General features: G+C 43.2%; 1 protein-coding gene across 6 annotated transcripts in view; it reads left to right on the top strand.

The window, feature by feature from the left end:
- Window positions 1-16,557, top strand: part of med25 (mediator complex subunit 25) — an 18,023-nt gene extending 1,466 nt beyond the window's left edge. The window contains exons 2-20 of one of the 6 annotated variants that reach the window (XM_054607286.1): window positions 682-817; window positions 916-961; window positions 1,095-1,219; window positions 1,357-1,455; window positions 1,716-1,836; window positions 2,016-2,172; window positions 2,730-2,854; window positions 2,993-3,068; window positions 3,533-3,789; window positions 5,889-5,990; window positions 8,722-8,804; window positions 8,894-8,951; window positions 9,039-9,146; window positions 9,735-9,911; window positions 12,895-13,005; window positions 13,228-13,299; window positions 14,278-14,448; window positions 14,575-14,695; window positions 16,009-16,557. In XM_054607286.1, coding sequence (XP_054463261.1) covers window positions 693-817; window positions 916-961; window positions 1,095-1,219; window positions 1,357-1,455; window positions 1,716-1,836; window positions 2,016-2,172; window positions 2,730-2,854; window positions 2,993-3,068; window positions 3,533-3,789; window positions 5,889-5,990; window positions 8,722-8,804; window positions 8,894-8,951; window positions 9,039-9,146; window positions 9,735-9,911; window positions 12,895-13,005; window positions 13,228-13,299; window positions 14,278-14,448; window positions 14,575-14,695; window positions 16,009-16,106 — 2,232 coding nt within the window. In that variant the 5' untranslated portion in view covers window positions 682-692 and the 3' untranslated portion in view covers window positions 16,107-16,557. Of the gene's footprint in view, window positions 1-671; window positions 818-915; window positions 962-1,094; window positions 1,220-1,356; window positions 1,456-1,715; window positions 1,837-2,015; window positions 2,173-2,729; window positions 2,855-2,992; window positions 3,069-3,532; window positions 3,790-5,888; window positions 5,991-8,718; window positions 8,805-8,893; window positions 8,952-9,038; window positions 9,147-9,734; window positions 9,912-12,894; window positions 13,006-13,227; window positions 13,300-14,277; window positions 14,449-14,574; window positions 14,696-16,008 lie in introns of those variants that run through there. The other 5 variants (XM_054607285.1, XM_054607284.1, XM_054607283.1 and 2 more) reach the window with 5 other exon arrangements.
- Window positions 16,558-26,639: the final 10,082 nt, after the last annotated feature.

Raw genomic sequence — 26,639 nt, 5'->3', positions numbered from 1 at the left:
TTATTGCATTGGAATAAATGTAATTATTGCATTGGAATACATGTAATTATTGCATTGGAATACATGCAATTATTGCACTAGAATAAATGTAATTATTGCACTAGAATAAATGTAATTATTGCACTAGAATAAATGCAATTATTGCACTAGAATAAATGTCAATTATTGCACTAGAATAAATGCAATTATTGCACTAGAATAAATGCAATTATTGGACTAGAATAAATGTAAATCATTTCTCTGGTATGAATGTAAATTTTGCACTAGGATGAATGTAATTATTGCATTGGAATAAATGCAATTATTGCACGAGAATAAATGTAATTAATTTCTCTGGTATGAATGTAATTATTGCACTAGAATAAATGTAATTAATTTCTCAGGTATGAATGTAATTATTGCACTAGAATAAATGTATTCATTGCACTTGTATGAAAAAATGGTAGGCTTGGATGCTTGTAAAGTAGTGCTGCTTATCTCTCCTTGTTGTTGTGTTACTTTGCATGAGCGTTAAGAACTTAAATTAAGGAAATAAATGCAGTCCCTAGTAGTGACGTTTGAAACGCAGGTAAATTTCCTGCAGTGGAAACGCCTTAATAAAAGGTTTTCTGCTATACTATCAAGGGCTCTCATTTAGACTTTCACAAACCTGTACAATGTGTCCTCTCTTCATGATGGCAGGTTCGGCACTCATGGAGCCGTCCACTAAGCCTGTGAACAACCAGGTGGCCGACGTGGTGTTTGTCATTGAAGGGACAGCAAACCTTGGACCTTACTTTGAATCTCTAAGGAAAAACTATATACTTCCAGCTATTGAGTAAGAGCATTAAAACACCCCTCCTTTGCTAAGTTATTGCTTCATTATTCTTGTTGTCATGAATGCATCTGTTTTACTTTTTATTTTATTTATCGTAGATATTTCAATGGAGGGCCCCCAGCAGAAACAGATTTTGGAGGAGATGTGAGTGTTTCACCCTTCTTTTTTAATATCTCAATTCATATTCTTTGTCAATGTTTTCTGAAGATAAATGCTTAGAAAAGAGTCTGTTAATATTGCTAATAAACATTTTCCCGTGTTCCTTTTGTCCTTCTAGTATGGAGGGACACAGTACGGCCTCGTGGTGTTCAACACAGTAGACTGTGCGCCTGAGTCATATGTCCAGTGTCACGCACCAACTAGCTCTGCCTTTGAGTTTGTGTCGTGGATCGACAGCATCCAGTAACTTTTTTTTTTCTATTATTTACTTGATTATTACAAAGTTGACACTCTTGGTGGTTTCACATTGCTTAATTTTTTATCATAACAGAGATTAATGATTTTGCAAATCTTCAATATTACCCTGTTTCTTCACACAGGTTCATGGGAGGTGGAGCAGAAAGCTGTAGTCTAATAGCTGAGGGACTCTCTGTGGCCTTGCAGCTCTTTGATGACTTTAAGAAGATGAGAGAGCAAATGTAAGGCGGCCTCTTTGTTTAACACTGCTCACTAATTCCATGGAACAGTCTACACATTTTCAAAGTACAATCTCTGCCCACCAATGCAAGGATCATTATTAAGCATTAAAACCGAGTGTCCTGCCTGTAGTTGCTCTGTTGGCTTGTTTAAAGGCTATGAAAATATCCTCTAAATCCCTACATTGAATTCAGGTTTTATAAAAATCCCTCACTAGTGGTGATGAAAATGTTTTTGGCTTCTCTTTCTCTCCCTTTGCCAGAGGTCAAACCCACAAGGTGTGTGTACTTCTGTGTAACTCTCCTCCATACCTGCTTCCTGCTGTGGAGAGTGTCAGCTACACCGGCTGCACAGCAGACAACTTAGTCAAAATCATCAGAGACGTGAGTCCACTTATGTTGTATCCATTAGGTACTCAGTTGTTTGTGACAAACTTAGTCTTTTTGTTATGAATATATCTATGAACGGGGTAGTATCAGTGATATTTGTATTTGGTTTACTTTATTTGATTAGGAAAAAAGCATAATGAACATTGAATACATTTCATCTTCATATTTCTTAGAGAGGAATTCACTTCTCTGTGGTGGCTCCTCGGAAACTTCCTGCTCTGCGGTCTTTGTTTGAGCGGGCGTCTCCAGTAGGAGGTGCGGTTGAACCCCATCCAGACTACAGTCAGGACCCCTTCCACATGGTCCTAGTCAGAGGCATCTCGCTTCCTGGTGAGAAACCACTTCAAACACGTCGTTTGTGTGGCGACCATCTTTATTAATCCCTAAGAAATGCCCCTGATAAAATAGCTGCTATTAATATTGTTTGTTATCTCTATCCTTGAATCATTTTTGTCATTTTTTTCCAGCATGGTAGTAAATTTGTCTTTTTATTATGCATTCTCTCTGAGGTCTCTCATCTACCAGTAGCAGACTTTCCTCCAACCTCCAGTCGGGTTTTGATTATTTCATTTGACCTGTTTCCTGTAATAACATCCCGACTGATATGGGTGTAATATACAAGTTTCTAATTTAATGTGTGATCGCTGCAGCAGAAGATAATGTGATTCATCATGTTAAGTCATTCTTTAGTTGGTGGTAGCTTCAGCAGTTGTAATTAAAGACTTGAGCTCTTCCTAATGGTTACTCCTACACCTTTCTGTGAGTAGGCAGGAATTCGGTCTTATCCGTCACATTAAGCGAAGCACCATTTTCCTCCTACGTTGGGAGAGTTCTTAGGTTTACATCTGTGTAAAAACTCTAAAGCTCATCCCACTGTCTGTCTCCAGTTTCCTCAGGTGGAGGACCTGGGCCGCTCAAACCTGTCCTCCCTCCTCAGCCACTGCCTGTCAATCAGCCTCTTGGTGGAGCTTCACAAGCCCCTCCACCCATGAACCCAACCCACCCTTATCAGGTAATGGGCAAGCAGCCTCACAGCATACAGGCTAACTCCTGCCGCCTGCTTTTGGCTCAGTTTCAGACAGTGGTGTTTATGTTCCCTCACTAAAACGTTTTACCTGGAATTGTCTTCCTTTAATCTGCTTGCTGACAGAATACGGCCCCAATGACTGCTGCTCAGGTGGCTGCACAGATGGCTGTAGACGCAGCCAACAACCAGAAGAGTCGCTGTGAGTAACCAGCGGACTCTTTCAGCCTTTTGTGAACAATTTATGTTTGCCAAGCTTGTAGTTGTGGTGTTTCTGTCTGCATCCTGTATGTGTGTCTGTGTCATTTTTTTGTTGAACATGGTGTGTTTGTTGAACATGGTGTGTGGGTGGGCGGCTGTGGCGTAGTGGAGAGCAAGGTAGTTCTCCAATTAGAAGGTCGGTGGTTCGATACCCGGCTTCGGCAGTCGATGTGTCCTTGGGCAAGACACTTAACCCCAAGTTGCTCCTGAAGGCTTGCCATTGGTGTGGACTGGATGTTGCATGACTGTTAGTTAGAGTCTGATGGTGGCACCTTGATGGTAGCCTGTCATCAGTGTGTGAATGGGTGAATGATATGTAATATACTACTGATTGTAAGTCGCTTTGGATAAAAGCGTCTGCTAAATGACTGTAATGTAATGTGTGTTCCCCGCTGCCTCCTCCAGTCCCAGGAATGGCCAATCAGGGTCCTCCATTTACCAGTCAGCCAACCCTCCCATCAGTCGCTGGAGTGAAGCTCAATCAGCCCAGCATTGCAACAGTCACTACATCAACACAGCCCATGATGCCACAGCAACAAGTTCCTCCCAATCAGCCAGTCCCTCCCCCAGTACAGCCAGTACCAAATCAGCAGCCACAGATACAACCTCAGCAGCAACCCACTGTGAATCAGCCCACGGTGCCTTCAGCACAGCCCAACATGGTAAGTTATATAATATAATATTAAGGTTTTTATGGATGTTTTCCACTACAGGATCTTAACCCATAACCATTGTGTACTTCAGATATAATCAGTGAGCTTTACAGATGCTTGTAGGCGGACTTTGTTACTTTTGGACAGAACCAGTCTAGCTGTTTCAACCTGCTCTCAGTCTTTGTGCTGCTAAGCTAAGCTAACTGGCTGCTGGCTGTAGCTTCATATTTAACGGAAACATGTGAGGACATATTCTGAAAAATGCATTGCTACCTTTTTTATTAATTTGTATGTGTAAATTTAAGACGCACCTTTTCGGTGATGTTCATCCAGAGGATTCTGTTTGTAAAACACAGTGAAAACCAAATGGATTCAGGTCTGGTGAAGCCTCAGATTACGGGCCAATAAGAGCCTGCTGTTGGAGAGCTGTGGCATCTCTTTACTGTATAGTAATAGTGACCTTTTCAGAAATATTCTAATTGCCTATAGGGGGTGCTATAGTTACAGTTTAAGATCCCAGCCAAGGTTTTGTTGCATCTCTTGCACTGTAAATTCAAATACCTTTATGCACATATTCAGCTTGTCTTGCTCCAAATGTTTTACTCCGGCTCCATCCAATGATACCATGTTGAATGTTTTTGTCAGTGTAAAAGGGGTGTGCTGAGTCTGGAAATCAGGGTCAAGTACAAAAAGTAAAAGATAAACATCTGACCAAACAAGTAGATAACTACGTAATGTACTGCCTGAACAGTGACAGGTCAAGTCAAATATTTAGATCACATACAAAAAATATTATAACAAGAGTAGATAGATAAATAGCAGTACATACAAAAGTAAAACTATTTTTATTCTTATGTTGATAATTAAGAGAACTCAAATTCAATTGTATAAAGCTGAGTCTTTAGCGGGGATTCAAAGGTGGCGATGGAAGGAAGACAGGTGACAGTACATAGCAAATGTTCACAATCTGGGATCAGCAATGGAGAAGGCTTAAGTGGGAACATGGAGTAGTGATCAGACGAGCTAGGGAAGGTTGACTGACTCAAACATTCAGAGTGGAGCAGGAGTCCAGATGTGAGGTTGTGTGCAGTATTAACTGTCTCAGTAAAAACATATTGTGAATTTTGGATATTAATACATCTGTCTTTATTCAATACATTTTGACTGTTGGACTTAACAATGCTCTGGAGGGATTTGAAATGTTTGGATCACACAAGTCAGGAACAATCCTAAGCGGCTATAAATCAAATCCAATATTAATAATATTAGTTTAGCCTTATCTTTAAACAGCATGAATAGAAATGCAGAAAAAAAGCTGTACGTTCTGAATGAAGCTTCAAACAGCCCTGCTCACCGCTGATTGGTTACTGGAGCCTGACATGTGAAGCGTTTGCTGTGAGCCTTGTATTGAATTGTATTTCATAATGTTTGTTGCAAGTTAATCATAGCCAACATTCTGTTTTAAATAACTCCAAGCACCCAGCTGAAGACTTGATTTGGTATTCTCAACCCCTCGTAAACACTATCAATGTTTAAATCATATTAATATTTTCAAATGTAAGTGGCCCTGCTCATGTTGGATATCAGAGACCCAAGACGTTAGTCTGTGATTCTGAACTGCCAGCAGCCTAGAGCTGGGTTTGCAGCCTAACTGTCTGATATCTAATATCACAATGAATTTTAAATGTTGGTACTACTATCAGATCACAACCAGAAGATGTTCCCTTTTCCCCTAGAAAATGATTGTGGGTACAGTCAGTGTTTTTATTTTTTTGTTTTCCAATTCATTCATGAATTCTTCTCTCTAGAATCAGCTTTATTTGCCATGTATGCGTACGTATACAAAGATTTTGACTCTATACTACAGCATACTTGGGAACCTCATGTTAATATAAAATATAAACTGTCTAAAATTTGCCAAATCCAATATTTAATGATGTCCCAAATTAATCAGCTGCTTTATCTTAATCACTTCATGAAAAAATAGTGTCTTTGTTTCCTTTTGAATTGACAAGTACACCTGTATTTCTAACTGGTAAAGCGGTCAAATTGTACTGGCACACTTCATGTAACAACCCCCCCCTCTCCCCTTCTGTTTTTCTTGACAGCCTGGTGTGTCTGGAGCTCCAGGCAATGCAAATTCAATTGGACAGCAGCAAGGTGTGGCCAATAAGATTGTAGCGTGGACCGGTGTCCTGGAGTGGCAGGAGGTAATACCTTGTGAAAGGTCGGATTGTTGCCCTGAAAATAAAGCTGTGAAGTAAAAGAATATTCTAAACATATAGAGTGCAGTGATTGATCTGAACTTTCTCTTGAGTCACGTTTAGTACCGACAACTGGACATTAAGTGGTTAGAAGGGTTAAAACTCTGAATCTTAATCTAGTGGTCCCAAGATGAACTGCTTCTCCAGTTTAAGGGGACAGAGGTCAGTTTAAAGGAAAGTTCAACGTTTCGGGAACTTTGTTTATTCGACTTCTGGCTGAGAGAAAGATTGATACTGCTCTCATGTCTGTGCTGTGAATACGAAGCTGCAGCCGGTTAGCTTAGGTTAGCGCACACACACACACACACACACACACACACACACACACACACACACACACACACACACACACACACACACACACACACACACACTGGGAACACAACACAATCTGCATACCAGCACCTCTAACGTTCACACATTTTATAAAACATGTTAATATCTCTTTTTGTTTAATGTACAAAATCAACAGCCATGCGAGCTGTTTCCCACTCATCACAGTTTACATGCTAAGCTAAGCTAACTGGCTGCTGGCTCCCCTTTTTATATTCATCCAATAGACATCAGAGTGCTGTTGATTAAATTGTTCAACTCTGAGTAAGAAAAGAATCAGTGAATTTCACAAAATGTCAAACTGTTATTTACGTTCGCTTTGCTGACCCCTCCTCGCTGTGAGAGCTGGAGGTGTGAGCGTCCTCATGTGTAGGGCCTATTACTGCTGTGAGTCTTAATAACAAACCTGTCATTGATTATTGTACAGGATGATTAATTGCACATTATTTTACCGTCTCACTACTAGTGCTTTAGCTCAAGGTCAAATCAATTTAGTTTACAGTTGCTGTGCTGAGCCAGGAAAATGGATGTTAATGGCTTTGATGCGACAGTCGTGAGGCCTTCAAGTGTTTGTGTTTGTGGACAGACTCTGATCAATCGCCTCTATTGACCCTCGTCTCATTCTCCAGGTTGTGTTTGTCAAAATTATCTAAGTCTGTTAAATGGACAGGAAAAAGAGTGGGAAGCTCAGGAAACTCTAAATGTAGCCTGTGAGCATGTGCAGACTCTAGCAACCTGAACATAGCTCTTAATCTGCTACTTCCTCCTCCGGCTCACCCATTAGGCTTTCAGCTCTGTAAGTGATTCTGCTGTGGAGTAATCTGTAATGTTGAGGGGAATTACACAACAGACTGTAAAAGTCGTTTGAAGAAATAGCTGTTGATAAAAAAAACTCTCACAAGGGATGCCAGCACACTTGGCTGGAGCTTGCTCCGAGTACAGTGTTATCAATATGTTTCTCCCGTTTTGGCTGAATTTCAATCTGTTAATTCCCAAAAGCTTTATTTGTCTAAAATGTGGTTGTACATTTTCAGAAGGGTTTTGCTCACATACTTTTTTTATTTTTTTTATTTTTTTTTTAATCTGCCACTAATTTAGGTAGATGCGTTTTGAAGAGGATTGTTTTGTTACTGTCCACATCTCAGTCTCCTTTTCATTCCTGCTTGAGCGATCCCTGAAGTAGATAACCCATGTGTCTGCAGGGAAAGGCCAGCACAATACATTTGCAATGGAAAGCACAGGGACTACAGTAGGCCTGACTAATATGTGATTGATCGATCATTGATCCTTCATTGATGCTTTGAAGATGAGGCGTGCGGGCGGTTTTCCCAGGAGGTTTGCACCATTGATGCACTTAGAAAGTAATTCTTTATGTCTTTCATTCCTGACATTTCACTAAGGAACAGGTTATCTACAGATCTTTAAAAGTCCATCCATCCGTCCATTTTTTAATTGCTTGTCCTGATTGGGGTCACAGTGACAAAAAGGGCGAGCTGGGCAGACCAACACATGTTCTTTTCCTCAGCAATATTCTCCAACTTCTCCAAGGTCATCGGGCAGATGTAATCCCCCAGCATCTCCTGGGTCTTCCCTCGTGTCCCCAGCAGTTGTTCATTTCCAGAGCATCTCCAGAGAGGGACAGATAGGAGGCAATCCTTAGCTCACCACAAGTGTAATGGCTATCAATGGGTCACAACAGCAACCCATGAAATCCATAATAGGCAGTGGCTCTAACCTTATAAACTTTTGCCAAATAAAAAAAAAAAAGATCTAGAAAAGTAGAACATGACTCCTGAATCTGAGGAGAGTCGTTTGAAGTCTCTTTTCCAGCACTGGCTTTCTCGAGGACTGTTGGAGTTTTGATTCTAAGGCAGTAAGAACACACCACCCAGGTCTTTTTACAGTTAACACGCTGAAGGTGTGAATCATCTAAAAGCATTTCAATATGTCTAAAGTTTTTGCAGTCATTTGTTTCCTTGAGCCACATGTCTGCTCTCCACTGAAAGGGAGGACACTGCCACCTGTAGACCAGCAACATAGTGTGAAACCACTGGCTGAACCTTTCAAAGCAGGACAAACATAGCAACAGTTTTTTTAATGAAACACAATCAGGATTTGTAATGAAGTATGGAATGTACTTTGATTACCTTGTTGAACTGAAAGTATGTTGGCTCTGACAGCTTTTTTTATTCCAAGGGCAGGATTTTAAAGATTACTTCACGGTTATCCTTTGGGATTTTAAGTTGTTTGCGATGTGCTCCTCAAGGTGTTCTTCAGGATCACGGTCTAACTTTCCTCTTCTCTTTGTGTCATTACTTACCACCCCCCCCCTTTCCTGCAGAAGCCTAAAGCCTCCTCCATGGATTCAACCACCAAACTAACACGTTCGCTACCATGTCAAGTGCATGTTAACCAAGGGGAGAATCTGTGAGTAGCCAATCGGACACTACGGACTGTATCTAAAGGGTGGATGTTTTGTGCACACAGTTTACCGCTGCCATTGTGTCTCTAAACAGAAACACAGACCAGTGGCCACAGAAGCTCATCATGCAACTGATTCCACAGCAACTACTGGTAAGACCTGTTTTTTTTTTTTGGTTTTTTTTAATTTGTAAAATTGCTGTTTCTGAATGATGCATAACTAAGTCCTGTCTTCTTTAGACAACCTTAGGTCACCTCTTCAGGAACTCTCGAATGGTTCAGTTTCTCTTCACCAACAAAGACGTGGAGTCGCTGAAAGGCTTGTACCGCATTATGGCCAATGGCTTTGTGAGTTTTCAAGCACTCTATTTCCTGAGATACAAATGATGCGTGTTCCCTCCATGTCCCCAATCGTATCCATCATTCAGTGTGCCTCGATTCATTTTCCATGAGTGGCGGCTGGGTGCAGGTCCCACCTCTGTCCAGTAGTTGGACTGAAGATGAAGCTGTGCTGCAGTGTTGTGTTAGAGACTCTAGAGGGGGTTCCAGGCCATACGTTTATTCCTTTTCAAGCCACATAGTATGATTTTAAACATGTTCTGCCATTTGTTAAGATTCAGATTAAGAAGGCTAGCATAATGGTAGAGGTTTTGTCAGTGTTGTGCGTTTTTTAATGAAGTTCTACCATTGAGGGATAGCAGAGGCATTAATAGTATTCAGTCCAGCTGAGCCTCGTGTCTGGATGTAATTTACGGCCCAGTGAATCCACAGTACCAGTTAAGTTAATACCATTTGCGTTCAATTTATAAAAACGGATATGTTTGATTGGGCAAAGGATCTCAGGAGTAAGTTATGTCCCCAAGCCTGAGCACATCCCATAATTACAACAGGGTCCCATGTCAAGGTTTCAATCTGCCCTTTGACCCTTCCCTCCAGGCCGGCTGCGTCCACTTCCCTCACACCACGTCGCCCTGTGAAGTGCGGGTGCTGATGCTGCTCTACTCATCCAAGAAGAGAATATTCATGGGCCTCATCCCCAACGACCAGAGCGGCTTCGTCAACGGCATCCGGCAAGTCATCACCAACCACAAGCAGGTCCAGCAGCACAGAGCGGTGAGTGGTGAGATAGCCAGGAGGAGGGGCAGGTGGGAAGGGAGGAAGGGAGGAAGGCTTCAGTGTGGAGTGGGGTGGGGGGGGCAAAAGGAGGTGATAATGAGGAGGCATTATTGAGGAGCACCGGGGAATTGAGGTGCATTGTTTCCGGCATTAAGGTGCATTGTTTATTGACATTCCATTTAGAGCGTCCAGCGTCTCTCATTCCAGTCGAGGCTAACGGGGGCTAGCGTTAGCTACGGTTCTGACTGCAGCATTGGCTGGCTGTGGCTCTCCCGCCCCATTGTCTCCGCTTAAGCGAAGGTGATGGAGGCCCCAATATTTACAGGATGCATTCTTTATTTTGAAATGGTTCAAATGGAATGATCTCTCTAACACTGCGCAGTGGTTATTGTTCATCCACTGGGGTAACATGCATCTGGAGCAACAGTTCACAGTGTCTAGAGTGTTTATACTTTATTAATGGCACCTGTACAAATAATTAACAACTGTAATTACAGCACCTAAAACGATCTTGAAGCTCAAGTTTGTTATTGTTTTTAATGAATATAATTATCATGTAGTTAAACACTATACATGGCACATTTACTGTCGTATGAGACACTTTCCATATTCTGCCCCGGGAAAGTGTTGGTTAGTTTGTCATATTTAGAAATGAAATGTTTAGTTGATTAGTCTGTCGACATAAAAGTGAGTTAGAAAAATTGTAATTTAATGTATTGTTTAGATTGTTGGTCTAAAAACAAGCAATTTGGGCATTTTTTTCAATTTTCATTCATTTAAGAAATGATCAACAGATTCATCAATAATAAAAATAACAGTTAGTTACAGCACCATTCTTGTTTTACATTGCCTGTGCAGTGTAATATCATCCCAGCAGTTAAAGAAACATTCCCGTCAGTTGATGGCTTCATAAAAAGAGAATGTGCTCCCTGGTTGCTCCGTCCTCTGCTATAGTTTGACAATGTGGAAGGATGTAGATTCGGCTTTAACCAAAGCACCACTCGGGTAGATCTAATGTTTTTTACCTTTAGGCTGCCTAGATGTTAACATGAAGTGAAACACGCTAGGAGAAGCGACGGAGTGGTAGTGGTAGTGTGTGCCAGTCTTTACGGACAGGATAAGGAAAGGAGACAAGGCCCCTCCTTCCAGCCTCGCTGCTAAAGGTAGACCACTTCTGTCTCCGAGTTCATTACAGGTTACAAATGTTGCTGCCTTGTCCGAGAGTCATGGAGATTTCACTTTCCCTCTCTGCTCATCCTCATCCCAGGAGACAGCGTGATTTAAAATGTGTCCTCTGGATTAGCTGTCTTTTCCATCACAGGGCTCCACTCCGGCTTATTGCATCCAGTGAGGAGGGATGAAACAATGCAGCATCCAGTCACAGAGCAGCAGCAAGTCTCCATTTAAAAATGAAGCTGGCCGTCTTAGTTTACATGAGTTAGATTACATTTTGTCCTCGCAGTCTGCTCTCATCAACGCTGATGGTGTTGTTTACCCATCCTGCTAATTTTATGTCTTCGTTTAAGCGTTTGAAACCTATACGTTACTCGAAGCCGTGTGTGTCTGAGCATCGGGGCTTTTAGAGGAGGCAGAAGACATGAAATTGTAATGAAGATTTTTTTTTTTTTCTTCTGCCTCTTGTGTATCATCACATATTCAGTGCTGCATTGCTAATAGGGAGACGCTACAGCAATCTTAACGTAATTAAAATTTCCAGTTGGACCGGTAGCTAAGGTTTCTCTGTGCAGAGCGCTGGAGTGTCATTCTTCAGGAACCAGTTTGTTCTGTTTACAGCGAGATAAAATGTAATATTTCTCCCTGAAATGTGATCTGGGATTTTACAGGTTACTGGGTTAAAGACAGAAGATATATCATACACAGGAGAAGAGAGAAAGAGGCAGTAGTTTTGTTAGTTCCCTTCAAAAGACCCAAGCTGTTATTGTTGGTCAGATAACACACCGTGCATTAGATGAATCCCAGGATGATTGGCTCAGATTCAGTAAGAAGGATGGGTGGAGATGTTTTTCTATTGCATAGAGTCTTTAGTTAATCATTTGTGCCTAAAGGAGGGATGGAACGGCCCTCATTCCTCCTCATCTCACCCTCAGTGTAGAAACACAAACACACACCACGGCACAGCTAGCTGACGCCTGTTTTAAATGTTGCCTTTTTAAGCATTTATCAGTCTCCATATTGCAATTTTTTTATACAGAATTGTGCAAATAAAATGTGCAATGGGCTCAGTGTATATCTAGTGTTGGGAGATATTTCTAAATGATTAGGACCTACATGGCAGGTGTGTTTGCAGAATCTGTCGGCGGGTAGAGCAACAGGTGGCTTCCTCTGCGTTCTGCTCAGGATGGATATTGTATTTTATAACTTTTTCTCCACTCCAGACTTTGCTGACGGCTGAAGTCGTCAAGCTTCAGTTTGTTTTAAACTGTGAAATCCGAAGTGGCAAACACCTCAGCAGGTGGTGCTTGACTGGTTTATCATCGTAGCCATGTTTGTTTTTGTTTTCCATCTGCACACTCGTGAACAAAGTAACTATTTGGTTTCAGCCCAACAAGGTTGTTAAACACCCGTAACATGTTGTCTAAAAATACAGATTATGGATTATGACAATACAAGACTACTATTAGTCTTCTAATAATACAAGAAACTTTGTCCCCAGTCACTCCCATTGAAATAGCTTTAAGTAAGGATGTCTTTGGGGCCAGTTTGAGAACAGCTACAGTGATGGTAAAGCTGTTTACGACTTATGGGCTTGTGAGCATTTATGTATTTCATTCTTTATCGAAATCAAAATCTCTTTTTCAAGCAAACCTGTGCAGTAAGTGAATAATTAAAAAGAAGAAGACGTTATTTTTTGCTAACTTTAAGGAGTTAATGAGTATAGAGGAGAGGCTGAAGGTGAAGGTGATGAAATGTTCCGTATTGCACCTTTCTGCTGCTTGACTTTCCCTCCGTTTCCACGCAGCAGTTGGGCGGTGCGGTGCCGATGCAGCCTGGTCAGGTCGCGCCCAACCAGAACTTCCTCAACAGGCCCCCTGGCCCCATACCTGTCTCCCATGGCAACGTGCAGCAGCAGGTAAATGAAGCCACTCGATGCCGCCATGTCTGCCTGGGTTTCCACACACCAGTTTCCCTTTTCACGCTGCCTGATGTTGACACCTTTTCTGCCCACGCTTATCTCTGCATGCCTTTCTGGTTAACCCTCTCCTCCACTGTCCTTCTTTTTTTTTTTCCTTCACACTTCCACCACTCTTCCCCCGGCCCCCTCCTCCTCCTCTCTGATCTGTCCCGTGTCCAGTCTGTGGTGGTGGGCATGCCCCCTGTTAGTCAGGTCTCCATGATGGAGGAGCAGCAGCGGCAAAACAATATGGTGAGACCGGCGGAAGCCTCTTAACATGTGCTCACGGGTACTGAATTCAAATGTGAAGTGCTTTAAAGTATTATATCATCATTTAGTTCTAGGTATCCAAATGACACGCTTCAATGAACCACGTGGATAAGCACACACCGGATTCATCAGTACAATGCACATTTTACAACACTGTGACCTTTATCTGCCCTCGTTTTTATTATAGTGTCAGAAATGACCATGAATGAAGAGTACGCTGCTTTTTTGTTTATTTTGAATGATGTTAAACTGAATTCCAGTCTTCGTGGAGACTTCATCCTGTTTTTTCCATTGGAATCCAGAGTTTTACATGTATGCGTACACATACATGGAATTTGACTCCAGTTACTTACGCTCAATAATACACAGAAACAGAGCAATAAACAAAAAAAAAATCAAGGAGAACTATTTTGTACACAGAAATATAAAAATGCTAAAGTGTGTGTGTGTGTGTATAGATAGATAGATAGATAGATAGATAGATATATGAACATAAAAAACAACAACAGTGAAGTGTAGATGAAAGTGCAAATATGCAGAATGCAATGCTGCGTGAATAAATTTGTAAATGTTATTGCACATGGATTTGTACCATATAGAAGATGAATGATTAACTGTTCATGAGCGTGACGGCCATGAGGGAAAAAGCTGTTCCGGTGTCTGGTTGTACAAAAACCCATTCACACTGTTACTCCATCCCACCTCTCAGCATCAGGACAGTTGATTTCCTTGAAGCATGTTTTAACTTTACCAGTCACCGTTGAATGTTTTGTCTTTTATCATGTTTCATTGATAACGTGAATGCAGACGTTTGTTATTTTGCATGAGGTGAAATGCTCAGAGGATGTTTTGATCTTGGTACATGGATGATGTATTTTTATTGTCTTTTTTTAAATAAGTAGATCATAACTGGTTTTCTAATATGACAAGAATGTGACAACATCTTAAACCGTCCTTCAGATGGCGATGAGAGCCACCGGACCAGCCAATCAACAGCCGCCGGTCAGCGGAGCTCCACCCAACCAGGTCGCACAAAGCGGACAAGCCCAGCCCCAGGGTCCCATACTCCGCCTCTCAAACCCAGGAGCCAATCCACAGCTTCGCAGTCTTCTCCTCAGTCAACAGCAGCCAGTAAGAGTGCAACAGATGGCTGAGTGAACTGGCCTGTAGTAGATGTCTCCTACAGTAACGGCTCTTCTGGAAGTCTGAGGTTTTGTCGAGGTTAACGTGTCTCCTCTGTCTCTTGTGTCCTTGCAGCAGGGCGGGGTGTCTCACATGTCGGGCATGATGTCTCACCAGGGTTTAGGACAGCAGTTGGTCCATGCGGCACCAGGAGGGGGGGCTCAAATGCAGAGCCAGTGGAGGCAGCCCTTGGGAGGTCAGCAAGCACCCCCCACAGTGGTGGAAAGAGTTCAGAAACATGTGACCCAATTAGAGATTCAATTTTAGGGTATAGGTCTAAAAAAAGTACTCAGGTTGATATGCAGAAGGATTTAAAAACCACTTCAAAAACTCCCGTTGCTAGATTGACCAAGTTACCTAATCAGGCATCCAAAGTTCAATGTAGAAAGCTGTTATTCTAGTTCTCTTTATCCCATTCACTTCATGCCAACTTTATATTACTACAGACAGCATATAATCTTTATTATAGTATTTGTATCTGATTTCACACGCAGCCATCTGTATCTAACAAATATCAAGTTGCCGGCTAGCTTGAGTTCGATATTCCATCTCCGCAGTGCACGCTGCCCAAACTGTAATTGTCAAACTTACCTCGGCTTTTTTTTTGCACATTAATTAACACGGTTTGCAGAACTTCTAGTGCAATTACATATTGATTTGAAGCCGCAACTTTCAAGATCTCCATTGCTAAAAGATTAATATCCTTTTGGTTGCCAGACTATGGTTCTGTGCAGTGAAGATGAGTTACAGCCAGTGAGAGTGCACGTTGGTTTTCCGGGTCCGTTATCAGTCATTGGCTGCCCTTTGTATTTTAACAGGTGGTTACAGCTTGCTCTCTCAAAACAGAGGCTTTGCCGTTCACCTCTGCCCGAACTCTACCAGTGGTGTCATTCAGCTGTATTGCATGTTCATTTGCATTTATTTAAAGCCATACATCTGGATGGGGCCTAAGTCATTTCTTCCAAAAAATAAACTGCCTGTCTTTATTTGCTCATTGTTTGTTGTTCAGGTTAGATTTTCTGACAAAAAATAGTACAGGAATACATCTGTCTTACTGCTGACTTAGAATCCCAGACGTCTGAGCTTTGAGCCAGTAAAATACATTTATGCGCGACGTAAACGTGTAAAATCACTGTACAGTACACAACAGTAGAGACCTGGATGTTTACCGATGTCGATCAAATCTCAAGTGCCTCTAAGTTGACATTCCTAGCAAGTGATTGAAAACAGATGGCTGCATGGGAGAAAAAAAAAACGCGCTTGAAAAAGTATGGTATCATTTGTAAAACAGTGTGTAGTCATATCGATAATTATCCAGATGTTAGGGGCAAAATGTGACTTTAAACTCCAATTGTCATTCAAACAAACGGAATTCCTTGTACTTGACCAATATTAAAATAATGGAATTAAGTAAAAATGGACAAAAGTGATGATGAATTTAAGTAAATGGGGGCAGCATAACACTTAGAAGTATTAACTCTCTCTCTCCTCTCTCTCTCCTGTTTGCAGGTCAGATGCTGATGTCTGGAGGCCAGCGAGGCCCCCAGCCCGGGATGGCCCAGGTCTCCAGTGCCATGGAGGATGAAATCCTCATGGAACTTCTTTGATCGAGCTTTGTGAAGTCAGGAACTGGATTTTCAGTTGCGTTTCTGCAGCCATTTGCCAGTTTGGACACATGCATCCAAATGTTCAACATAATTAAGGAACAAATCATGAATTATTATTTTTTATTTTTTTTTGCCTTTTTTACACCGGACTGAGCCGCTGAAGTTAATTAGGGGCAAGACAATTCGAGCATTAGCTTTTCATGCAAGTGGTCAACGCGACGGCACGCTAATCCTCCATGCTACTCACTGGATGAAGCCAAACCAGTGGAAACAGTTAATTATCTTACGCCTCTGGAAACTCTACTTTTCTATATGTTTTTTGTTTAGAATTTTATCACTGAAATCAGAAAATATTGTATTTTTTTCTTTTAAATTGAGATTTTACCTTTTTTTTTTTGTTAGATTTCTTGTTTTATTATTAATAAAGTTGTTTTATGAGGAAACAATAAAATGATGGACTATACGTCATTGAAGAAGTCGTCTTCATTTTGAAGAGGGTTTTCTGTTGATGCATGCACTCGAGCTTGTGACGGCCAGCCAGAGTCTCCACATCCCTGCAACCCCCTGTGTGAATGTAGGGGCGAGAGAGAGACTGAAATAGACACAGTAATAGATAGTTCAGTGTATTTTTCTGCCAAATAGTGTCACAGTGTTAATTTTAACTACTCCAATATGTCGTGGAACCATAGAGAGTCCCCTCGCGCCAAGTAGTCCTACCAGATGGCATCAGTTGGCCATGTTTCCTTTGGCATAAAGTACAATCAGGCTGGCCGCATGCGCACATGGCACAGACTCCACATACATGCCCACAGTCTGCTTTCGAAGCGTGCCCTTGCATGCACACACATAATGCATGCAAGTTAAATCCTGCACACCAGCACACACTATCCTGTCATGTGTCGGGTAGTGACTGATGTGTGCAGAAGCTTTGGAGCGGAGTCGGCCGTGCACGGGGAAGATAAACCAAAGTGAACTTTGCTCAGCCGCACACATACGTTCATGCCACTTGCATTGGTTGTCTTTGTTTTTTTTTGTTTTTTTAACACTTGGACTCTGTGTACACACAGATACACACTCACCAACAGGAAGTGATGTCAGTCCCTGTCACCTGGGAGACAGAGACGGTTGCTAAGATACCGTGACAGTGGGTTCTTGTTTCTGAGCTTTTCCTCAGCCTCGCTTTCACATGGACTCACACAGATAGACACTAGTTCCTCAGTGGCTGGTGTTCATCCCTCCCATCCCTTAATCACTGGCCGGGCCTCGGAGCCCCAGCTTAGCTTCACTTTATCTTACTCTCTCTCTCTCTCACTCTCTCACCATCTCCATCTATCTGCCTTTATCTCACTATCGAGCTATTAGCTCCTGTCTGCGCTCATAACTTTTTTAGTATCTCTTTTATTACCAGCGAGAATGTTCACAGGTCCATGTGATGAGCTGTATGGGTAAATAAAATGATGATGAATGACGGACGCTTGACAAACATCCCCCATAATTATTTACAAAAAATCAATACTTGACAAATTGCGTTATAGGAATAGCAATATTTTTGATGTTTTACCCTTTAAACCTTCCTATATTCATATGAACGACATTCATTTGATGCTTTTTATATGATGCTCTTTGAGGATAATTCTGGTTCCAGTTGGGTCCACTATATTTCCTCAACATGGCTCATGGTGTTCGTATAACATGGTGATACTGAAGTTCTGTGCAATATTTCTGGATTTGGCCATTCATTGAAATACAGACTTCAATATACCAATATAAGTTAAGAAATAATCAGTATAGAGGCTTCATGTGTGGCTTTAGTGTCAACCTCTGACACCACCAACATCTCTGGTCAGGCCTGGACCCTCGCAGGGTGGAGACAATACAACTGGATACCAATGTCTCCACCAACCATGGTTAGAAACATAGAGCTGTGATTAACGTCTAGAACTGAAAGCTGTTGCCTCAAAACTGTGACTTTATAATACTCTGACTATGGCTTTAAAAGAATCTATGAGTCTTGAAATGAATAAGGATTATGAGATTGAGTATTATGAGATAGATTATGAGTAGCCCATGACCTCCATCTTCTCCTGGGGGATCCAGAGGGGGTCCCAGGTGGGTATGTAATCCTGAGTTTGATCAGGTCAGTCAGACAGACCTGGCAAACCGAAATTGGTAAAATGGGAGGTCCCGGTTCTGGAGGGCCACGCCGGTTGTTTTCAGAGGGATTGTTCCTTCATTCTTGGGGAGGCTGGAGGAATTTGAAACTGAGTGAGCAATGTTCAAAGCCTCCGTTGTGGAGGCAGATGTCTCCATGTGCTTTGTGGACTTGGAGATCTGGTCCCGTGGGGGGTTATGGTGGGGTTGCTTTGGGAATATGGGGATTCAGAGCTGTTGATATAAACCATCAAAGCCATCTGGGCTTCATACACCCCCGACAGAGAGCCATAGCATGATCTCTGATTAAGAATTCTCTCACAAATATCAGTCCTTTATTTCAAAATGATTGTTAATAATCTGGTCTAATAGAAGAGCATCAGTGTAAAGAAAAGACTAAAGAAAGTGTTGCTTCTTCTGTGAGAACTTCTACGACTGCTATGAAAAAAACAAAGTTCTCATAATGCTGGGTCAAATTCCATATGATGAATTTTGTTCCCAACTCTGTAGACCAAAATGCAATGCAGCAATACTCATTCTGCTGCTGTATCCATTTGTCTAGTTGACGTTTGCTCACCTGCACCCCATAATGCAACATGATCAGGCTCATGTGGAAAATATTCAGTTATATGAAGCCCTGTATTAAAAAAAATAAATCATTTTTCAGTATGTAGAAAGTTCACACTGGACACAAGGCAAATTGAAGAATCCAGCATAAATACAAAAATAATTTAATTTGTTTTGTTTATAGATAGACTCAACAACTAGGAACTTAGTCTACATCCACACTTATACGTTTCTGTTTTCTGACGGGGTTCACACAGGCGCTTCACCATTATTTTAGAAATGATTTCCGGAAATATTAACGCGCCTGAAAACGGATATCTCATGACAATTCACGTGCCCTGGGCATGCGGGTGCAGAGTATATTGTTTGCTTATTTAAAGAAAAGATGACAGTATAATAATACTCTTTAATGATAAAAGGTCGGGCTTGATACTTAAGATCCTCCTCTATTATAAGACCACTAAAAAAAGATGTAAATGGTTGAAATAGCTAATTAATGGATGGATTGTTGAAAATGTTCTCTAAAAGTAATATATAAATAGTTGCAATAGGAAATATTTTTATTTATGATATAAGGTTGGAGGAAGCTAGCTAAAAGTTAGGGATTAATCTAAGGTGGATAAACAGTTCAACCATTTAGCTTTATGTAATTAAAATGAATTCAAATAAAGACATTTTAAACATGTGGTGTCATTGAAGGGGTGCTTGAGTTAATCTGAAAGCGCTGTAGAGTTAGGCCTTCTCCAGACAAAGAACGTCTGGGAACCACACTGCCATAAAGTATAATCTATGCAATTAGGGCACAGAGACAGATTTACTGACTGAAAAAGATGTAAAAGAAGAAGGTATGACAAAAGCCCCGCTCATGCATTAAAACTCTCAATATGAAGCTTCTGAATATGGAAATTTCCTTTCAAATGCCTCATATAGATTTATGATATTTGCATTAAAAATGTGATTAAACACATTAAGTGCACTTAACCTTGCCCATTACATCCCTGACCATATTTTATACACATGACCAAAGCCTGAGCTGTTTGACTGCTCTTTAACACCGGGTCCTTTGGGTCAGAGCAACATTGGCCTAAAATGAAAATGCTACGTGCTGGTCATGTGGCATTTTGGTTGTTGTCCCTCCCTGTTGTCGCCACGAGGAGAGAGGGCAGTGGACCAGTTTGAGGGCCAGTTAGGGGAGGCTACGGGCTAGAGATGATGATTATACAGCCTGGTGGCAGGAGTGCTGCTCAGCATAATGGGGTTTATAGGCCTGGGGGCAGAGTTTGTTTTACGCCTTGCCAGAGGAGGTGTTGACAGGAGCGAGCGATGGAGGAGCAGGAGAGACAGTGTTATTATTAAGCCTCACCACATAGAGACTGAATGTGTTGTGATGGTCGCGGTGGTAGATGAGTTTAGCCTGCACATGGAGAGATTAAGAAGAGGGTGCGGGTCAGAGGAGCATATAACACCTAAAATTGGATTTGTCTTCAGGGGCTGGTGGTTGAGGTCCACCTGGCTTGGTTGTGGGAAGATCAATGGTACTATCGGGCCTAATGGATGCGTTTGCCAGATAGGGCCGTTTCTGATAAGGGAGGAGTATTGGCTTTAGTGGAGGAGATACAAGCTTGGTTAACTCTGTGTTAAAAAGAGCTTCTTTCTCTGTGGGTGAAAACACAGTGTTTCAGGATGCACACAGGCATAAGCGTCGGAGCGTTCAACCCTTGCTTGCTAGTCACGACAGCCCGAGTGTTCAATTTGGTATCACACAGGTTGGAAACTCTGCAGCCGGTGGCATGCTGTTTCACCATCAGATACGGATCAGGGCTCAGTTAGGGCCTCGGAGGCTGTGGAGAGTTCGGTCTTGAGATAGTGTGTGAGGAAGGAGGGGAGGGGGTGGGTGGGGATGCAGAAACGGCGGGAGGAGAAAGGCAGGCGGCGCCTTCTCAACGCCACCGGCTTTTCTGCCCAACTCCCTCTCACCACTACGTTCCGGCACAGCACGGCACGGCACGGCAATGGCAGAGGTTTCACCCCAGCGCAGCAACTGCCGCCGTGGCCCCGGGACCTGAACACAACCCAGGGCAGAGAGAGAGCGCCGGCACGTCTCTCAACCAATATGCCAGCACAGCATAACACACAGCAACACAAGGGAGAGCGCAGAAGGAGAGAGCAGCCTCATCCAAAGGGCAGAGGCAGAAATACTAGAAGGCAAGCTTTCTGTCTTCATATGAGGCACATTAATCCTCACAGTGGATCCTTTATTCATTCATCGGCCTGTGGTGTCCACTCAATCAGTCAGTTAAAGGCTGGCCTGGTGGAGCGAGCCCTGCACACCCACCACAGTGAGGGAGGAAGGAGGAGGGAGGAGGGAGGAGGGGAGGTTATACTCTACACCATATAGCCTGAGCAGACACTGCAGTACAGAGATACAAACAGAGTGGGTTGGGGAGGAAGAGGAGGAAATGTGAGGGGGCTCTTTTAAATAATGAGGCAATAGGGGGAGGAGAAAGGGAGAGACAGGGGGAGATGAGACAACTGGAGGTGAAAAGAGAGCAGCCTTGTATCAAGAGTGAGCGAGATTGAGAGGTTCAAAGTAAAGGAAGGAGAGAACAGTCAATATCGAGAGCGAGCGATAGGGAGACATCCAGGACGACGACGACACCTCCACAGACTACAGAGGTATGTATGTGTGAGAGAGGGCGGGAGAAAGGGAGGGAGGCAGGGAGGGACGTGGTGGGGGAGAGTGTGTGAGAGTTAGAGAGAGGGAGGGATATCCACTGCACTGTTGTGTGACTGGAAATTTAATAGAGAGAGAGAGGGAGGGAGGCAGGAAGGCAGCAGGGGAGGGGAGGGGAGGGGAGAGAGAGAGGAAGGAGCGACGCAATGCAAAAGCACTGAGCTAGAGCCTGTTGTTGTTGGAATTACAGAGGACTGGGACGGGCTGTGGACGCTGCTAGACCCTCACTGCAGAGCGTGGGGTTGTGTGTGTGTGTGTGTGTGGGGGGGGGGGGGGGGGTCAAGTGAGCGAGAACATATTGTGCATAAAGTGGAAAAGGGCGGCCAAGGCCATGCGGAGTGTGCAGTGTGCAATGTTAAATGAGAGAGACACAGGTTGGCCACCCTGTTGCTGCAGCCAGACTGAATATGCAGCGGTCAGTCATTACCTGGTTCTCCATCCAAATCGTGCTTATGTGTGTGTGTGTGTGTGTGTGCATGTGTGTGCATGTGTGTGTGTGTGTGTGTGTGTGTGTGATAGATCTGAGCTCGAAGGAAGACACGTGTGTGAGGAGTGTGTGTGTGAGAACACGTGACTGTGATGGAGAGAACTGCCGTTGAGGAGCAAGGATGTGAGAGAGAGAGAGAGAGAGAGAGAGAGAGAGCGATCCTCTGAGTCTCGATATAGAGCGTTATCAATCCAGCACTAATCACCCGTCTAAATGCCCCCCCCCCCCCCCCCCACACACACACACCTCCCTCCCTCTTTGCCTCCGCTATCTGATGGACACTCACCACCAGCCGCCCCACTCTCTCACATACATCCTCATGTTAATATCATGCTAAGGTGATTTACAACTCAACCCTGATCACACCTGTAACCTTAACCTGACCTTCAACCTCACCTCGCCCATACTTTAATTATGCCCCCCCCTCCTCCTCCTCCTCCTCTCGTCCCATGGGGAGCCTCAGCTAAACTGCTCTCACTTGAGATCAATCCCATCACTTCTGTTTCAAGAGGAATTTGGTTTCTGTAACACAAACACACCATCTACCTGCTCCTCTTTGCCTCCTCTGCCTCCATCTCATCGTGTCAATCAACACACCTGTATACCTACTGTACTGTATATACCGTCTATATATGACGGGAGCTGCAGACTGGACTCCAGTCCAATGTGGCAGTGCTATACAGGTGGGGCTCAGCTCTGTGTGTGCTTGAGCGTTGCCAAGGGAACCGGCCAAGCCGCAAATGTTCCCTGAAACAAGCTGTAAACACCACCATCATCATATTATAGAGATTATACGACCATATGGACACACATGTGTGATTGTCTCTGGATTGAAAACAGATGAGAGAGAGAGAGAAAAGATGATAAGATGTGCAGTTGAATATTGAAATGCAGCATGGTAGAGGAAAAGTGTTGGTTCATCTAAGTAATAGTCATAAAAATGAAGATTATTATAATGATTATATAAGGTGTTTATGATGTCCTTTTATCTGGGGTCATTAGTATTTAAGACTTTGCAATGGGCTGTCTGGGTCTCATGTGCAACGTGCATGCTGATCTTGTCTGCAGATTGCAAAACTCATGTCATATTTTTGAATGCAAAAATACATATGATCACATAATATATGCATAAAGTTCCATATGTAATGCCTCAGCAGCAGTGGCTCCATCCAACCTGAAGATTTCTGAGACAATTCTCATTACCAGCGGTGGAAGCGCAGCACTTGGAGAGGGTGAATCAATCTGAGAGAGAGAGGGAGAGAGAGAGAGGAGGAGAGAGAGGAGGAGAGAGAGAGGAGGAGAAGAGAGAGAGGAGGAGAAGACAGCGTCGGCGGTGGCTCTGCAGTGGAATACTCTGTTATTTGAGGGGAGGTGAGCGCTCTCGGAGTATCCAACCAGCGCGTGTTGAGCATGATGCGCTCCAGGACTTGCACGCAGCATCCTAGAATAAAGGTAAGTCTGTCATCTCTCACTGTTTCCATCCATGACATCCACACAGTGCACATGCAGATCCACCAGCTCGGACTCCCATTCCTCCTCCTCCTCCTCCTGCTGTGTGTGTGTGTGTGTGTGTGTGTGTGTGTGTGTGTGTGTGTGTGTGTGTGTGTGTGTGTGTTGCATTTGTTCCACGCGCAACAAACTACTAATGCGTTGGAATGGAAATCCGCATTCATGACCTGATGTGATGCGCGTGTGTCCCGGTGCACAGGCTGCCTCACAGGCTGCAGGGCTGATATCCAGGAATGACATGTATGACGAGACAGACGGTGTGTGTGTGTGTGTGTGTGTGTGTGTGTGAGAATTGGGGAAATGAATATGATTAGGCTAATCTGATTTGATCCATATGCACAAATCAAACTTTTCTCAGCTTTTTATGGAGTCTTTGTTGTTTATTTCATCTTCACTAGTGTCTCTAACCTTGGGGATGAGAGGAGCATCCACTGGAGCACAAGCTGTTGACAGGGCTTAATATGTGATCCGGTTAACACGCAGCTTTCCCTCAAATATACTCAATCAAACCCCCCTAATCGGACCCGGATGCAGTGTTAATTTGTGTGTTGGGGTTCAGTTACCCTTCCTGGCCCGCTCTGATGACCCAAGATTCGGATGAAAATGCGCAGGCACCTTGGGGCTTATGTGCGGTGGGTTAAACTCTGAGTCAGAGCCTGGGGCCCCTCCGGCTGAGAACAAGGAACAGATAGATTAGGACTGATGAATGAAGATCTGCCTCTATCTGCGCCACAATGATACGGTTATGAGAGGATTTGAATGCTAATGTGCAGTGTTTCAGAGAAATCCGAGCGGGCTGGGACTGGAGCGAGGAGATTGTGTGGAGCAGTGTGTGCTGTGGACCAGCTGGGTGATCTCCTGAGTTGTATGATAGAGAGAATAAGTTATTAATGGGGTGTTGGAAGGTGAAGTGGGGCACTGGGGCAGGAGTAGACAAGGGGGTGGCGGTGGGGGGGTTTATGGGCTCTAACGAGGAGGGATGGGGGGCAAACGCGCTGACAGAACTCTTCGGCGAGGCAAGTTTCTGTATTTGCATGTAAGGAAGGAAGGAGATGAAGGAGGATTTAAACTCTGCTGGATAGTTTTTGTTGGACACGTCGCTGTCAGATAGCCGGCGTCATTTTAAATATTCCGTTATCCCAACAGACCGATTAATCAACACTGTTTTGCTGCTTGCATTTTACGTCCTCTGATTTGTATTCACGCACCAGTATTACATTTAACGCTTACCTGTAAACTTCTACACGACTGGAGCTCTACCCTCGAGTGAATGTCCCTGACGCATGCCATTTATGAGCCCTCGCTTCACAGAATATTCATTTCATTAGGTCCAATATGGGCCTACATAAGTAAAGCTTTAAGAGGATGGTAAGTTTTTAATGTTGCCTGTAAAGATATGTATTTCATTCACTCCTACTGAGGGCTTTATGTTGAAAGGTGAGGATGTGGGGGCTTTTTCTCCCAGCTGATCATCATGGACTGTATGCAACAGCACCACCAGTCACTTGAAGGCCACGGCTTCATGAGAGGCTTGTCACATGATATCACATTTAAAAAGACAAGGTCCTCCAGCTCAGGGCAACGCTTTCAAATATCAAGATGTCTCCCTGCTGCAAAAGCGAGGCCAACGTGTCAGTGGAATTTGTTTGTCTTGAAGTTTGTCGCTACCCTCCTCCCACTCCCCGACCCAAGCGGTACCGAAGCCAAATAAAAATCAAAGTGGGGCAGGTGACTAAAAGGCAGCCATTTATGAAATTTATAAGAAAATGTCTATTCAGCATTTGTGTTGAGGGAGGTGAATTCCTACAAGCCTCATTCTTTGGAAATTCAGAGACAAGCTGTACTGAATAAGTAAAAACCTGGAAGAGGAAAATATTGCACAACTCAGGTCAAATCTCCTTTTAAGTCCTGAAGGATCAAAGTCATGACACCTCTTGAACTAATATGCATGTTATTGAAATTGAAAAATGTCATGATTCACAAGGAAAGGTTAAGACAGATGAGTTAACGGGGTGCTGGTGGAATGTTTTATTCAGTTTATTCCCCCTTTAAGGATTCGGCGCCTGCAACAGGCTCCAGGTTCAGACTGCTCCACTGGGGGCTTTCAGCTCTTTGTTGTGGTTATTTCGGCAGATTTTTGTAAATTCTGATATGTTTGCCCTGTAAAAAAAAAAAAAAAAAAAAAAAAAAAAAAAAAAAGCTGAAATCATCCAGCTTCCTTTAAACAATTAGTAGAGAAGCTGAGCTGCTGTAGAAGAAACAAAGCAAGAATACCCAGAACTTCTTCACCAATCAGACGACTTAAAAAAAGAGCAAAGAGAGAGTGCGCCCGTCTTACTAATATTAACTGTCAACCGTTAATTTGAACGCATAGGCACACGTGTCCCACACAACCCAGCTCTGACTCCTTCCTGTGTCGCAAATTAAGCACCGGCTGAGCGATTCCAGTCATTTGAGGAATCAGGCCAGGCTGCTCTTTAATTTCCGAGGCACACCACTTATGCATGGCCGATGAGCTTGATGAAAACAAGCAAGCAGGTTAACAGGGACATGGTAAATTACACCTGCACACCTGGCCTAGAGGGAAGGTGTGACTTTGAGATAATGCTCAGCACCCCGTTGCTCCGGCACTGTTGGATTTGTGGAGCCATTGCGGATTATTTCCAGAGGAGATGTGGATAAGTCAAAACAAACACACGAGGGGGGGAAAGGGCATGAGAGGAACCCGGCATATAAACCATTACCCCTAAAATATTGCCCAATGTCACCGATGTGTGCACCAATTGAAGCCCCGGATGCTTTCGATCTGGATATTGTGTAGTTTGCCTTTCCTTGTCCCTTAACTGTACTTAAAAGGACAAAGAACTGCATTAATTCTGAGGGACGTCTCTGCTGCTGCATTAGAATGCAAAGAGAGTAACTGTTGCCCTAAATTTGGTGCCTGTGTGAGTGTGCATTGTGCATGCTAGTGTGTTTATGCACATACACTAATTTCTGCGTATGGCAGAGCAGGCGAGAGACACAGATTCTAGATGACACTAAAACTGCTCTAATCAGGGCAAGCTGGTCCCTGATTTCTTCACAT

The sequence above is a fragment of the Anoplopoma fimbria genome, chromosome 11 (genome assembly GCF_027596085.1).
Source record: "Anoplopoma fimbria isolate UVic2021 breed Golden Eagle Sablefish chromosome 11, Afim_UVic_2022, whole genome shotgun sequence".
NCBI classification, from domain to species: Eukaryota; Metazoa; Chordata; class Actinopteri; order Perciformes; family Anoplopomatidae; genus Anoplopoma; species Anoplopoma fimbria.
Note: the sequence above shows the minus strand (reverse complement) of the source record. Positions and strands in the feature narration are given on the sequence as shown.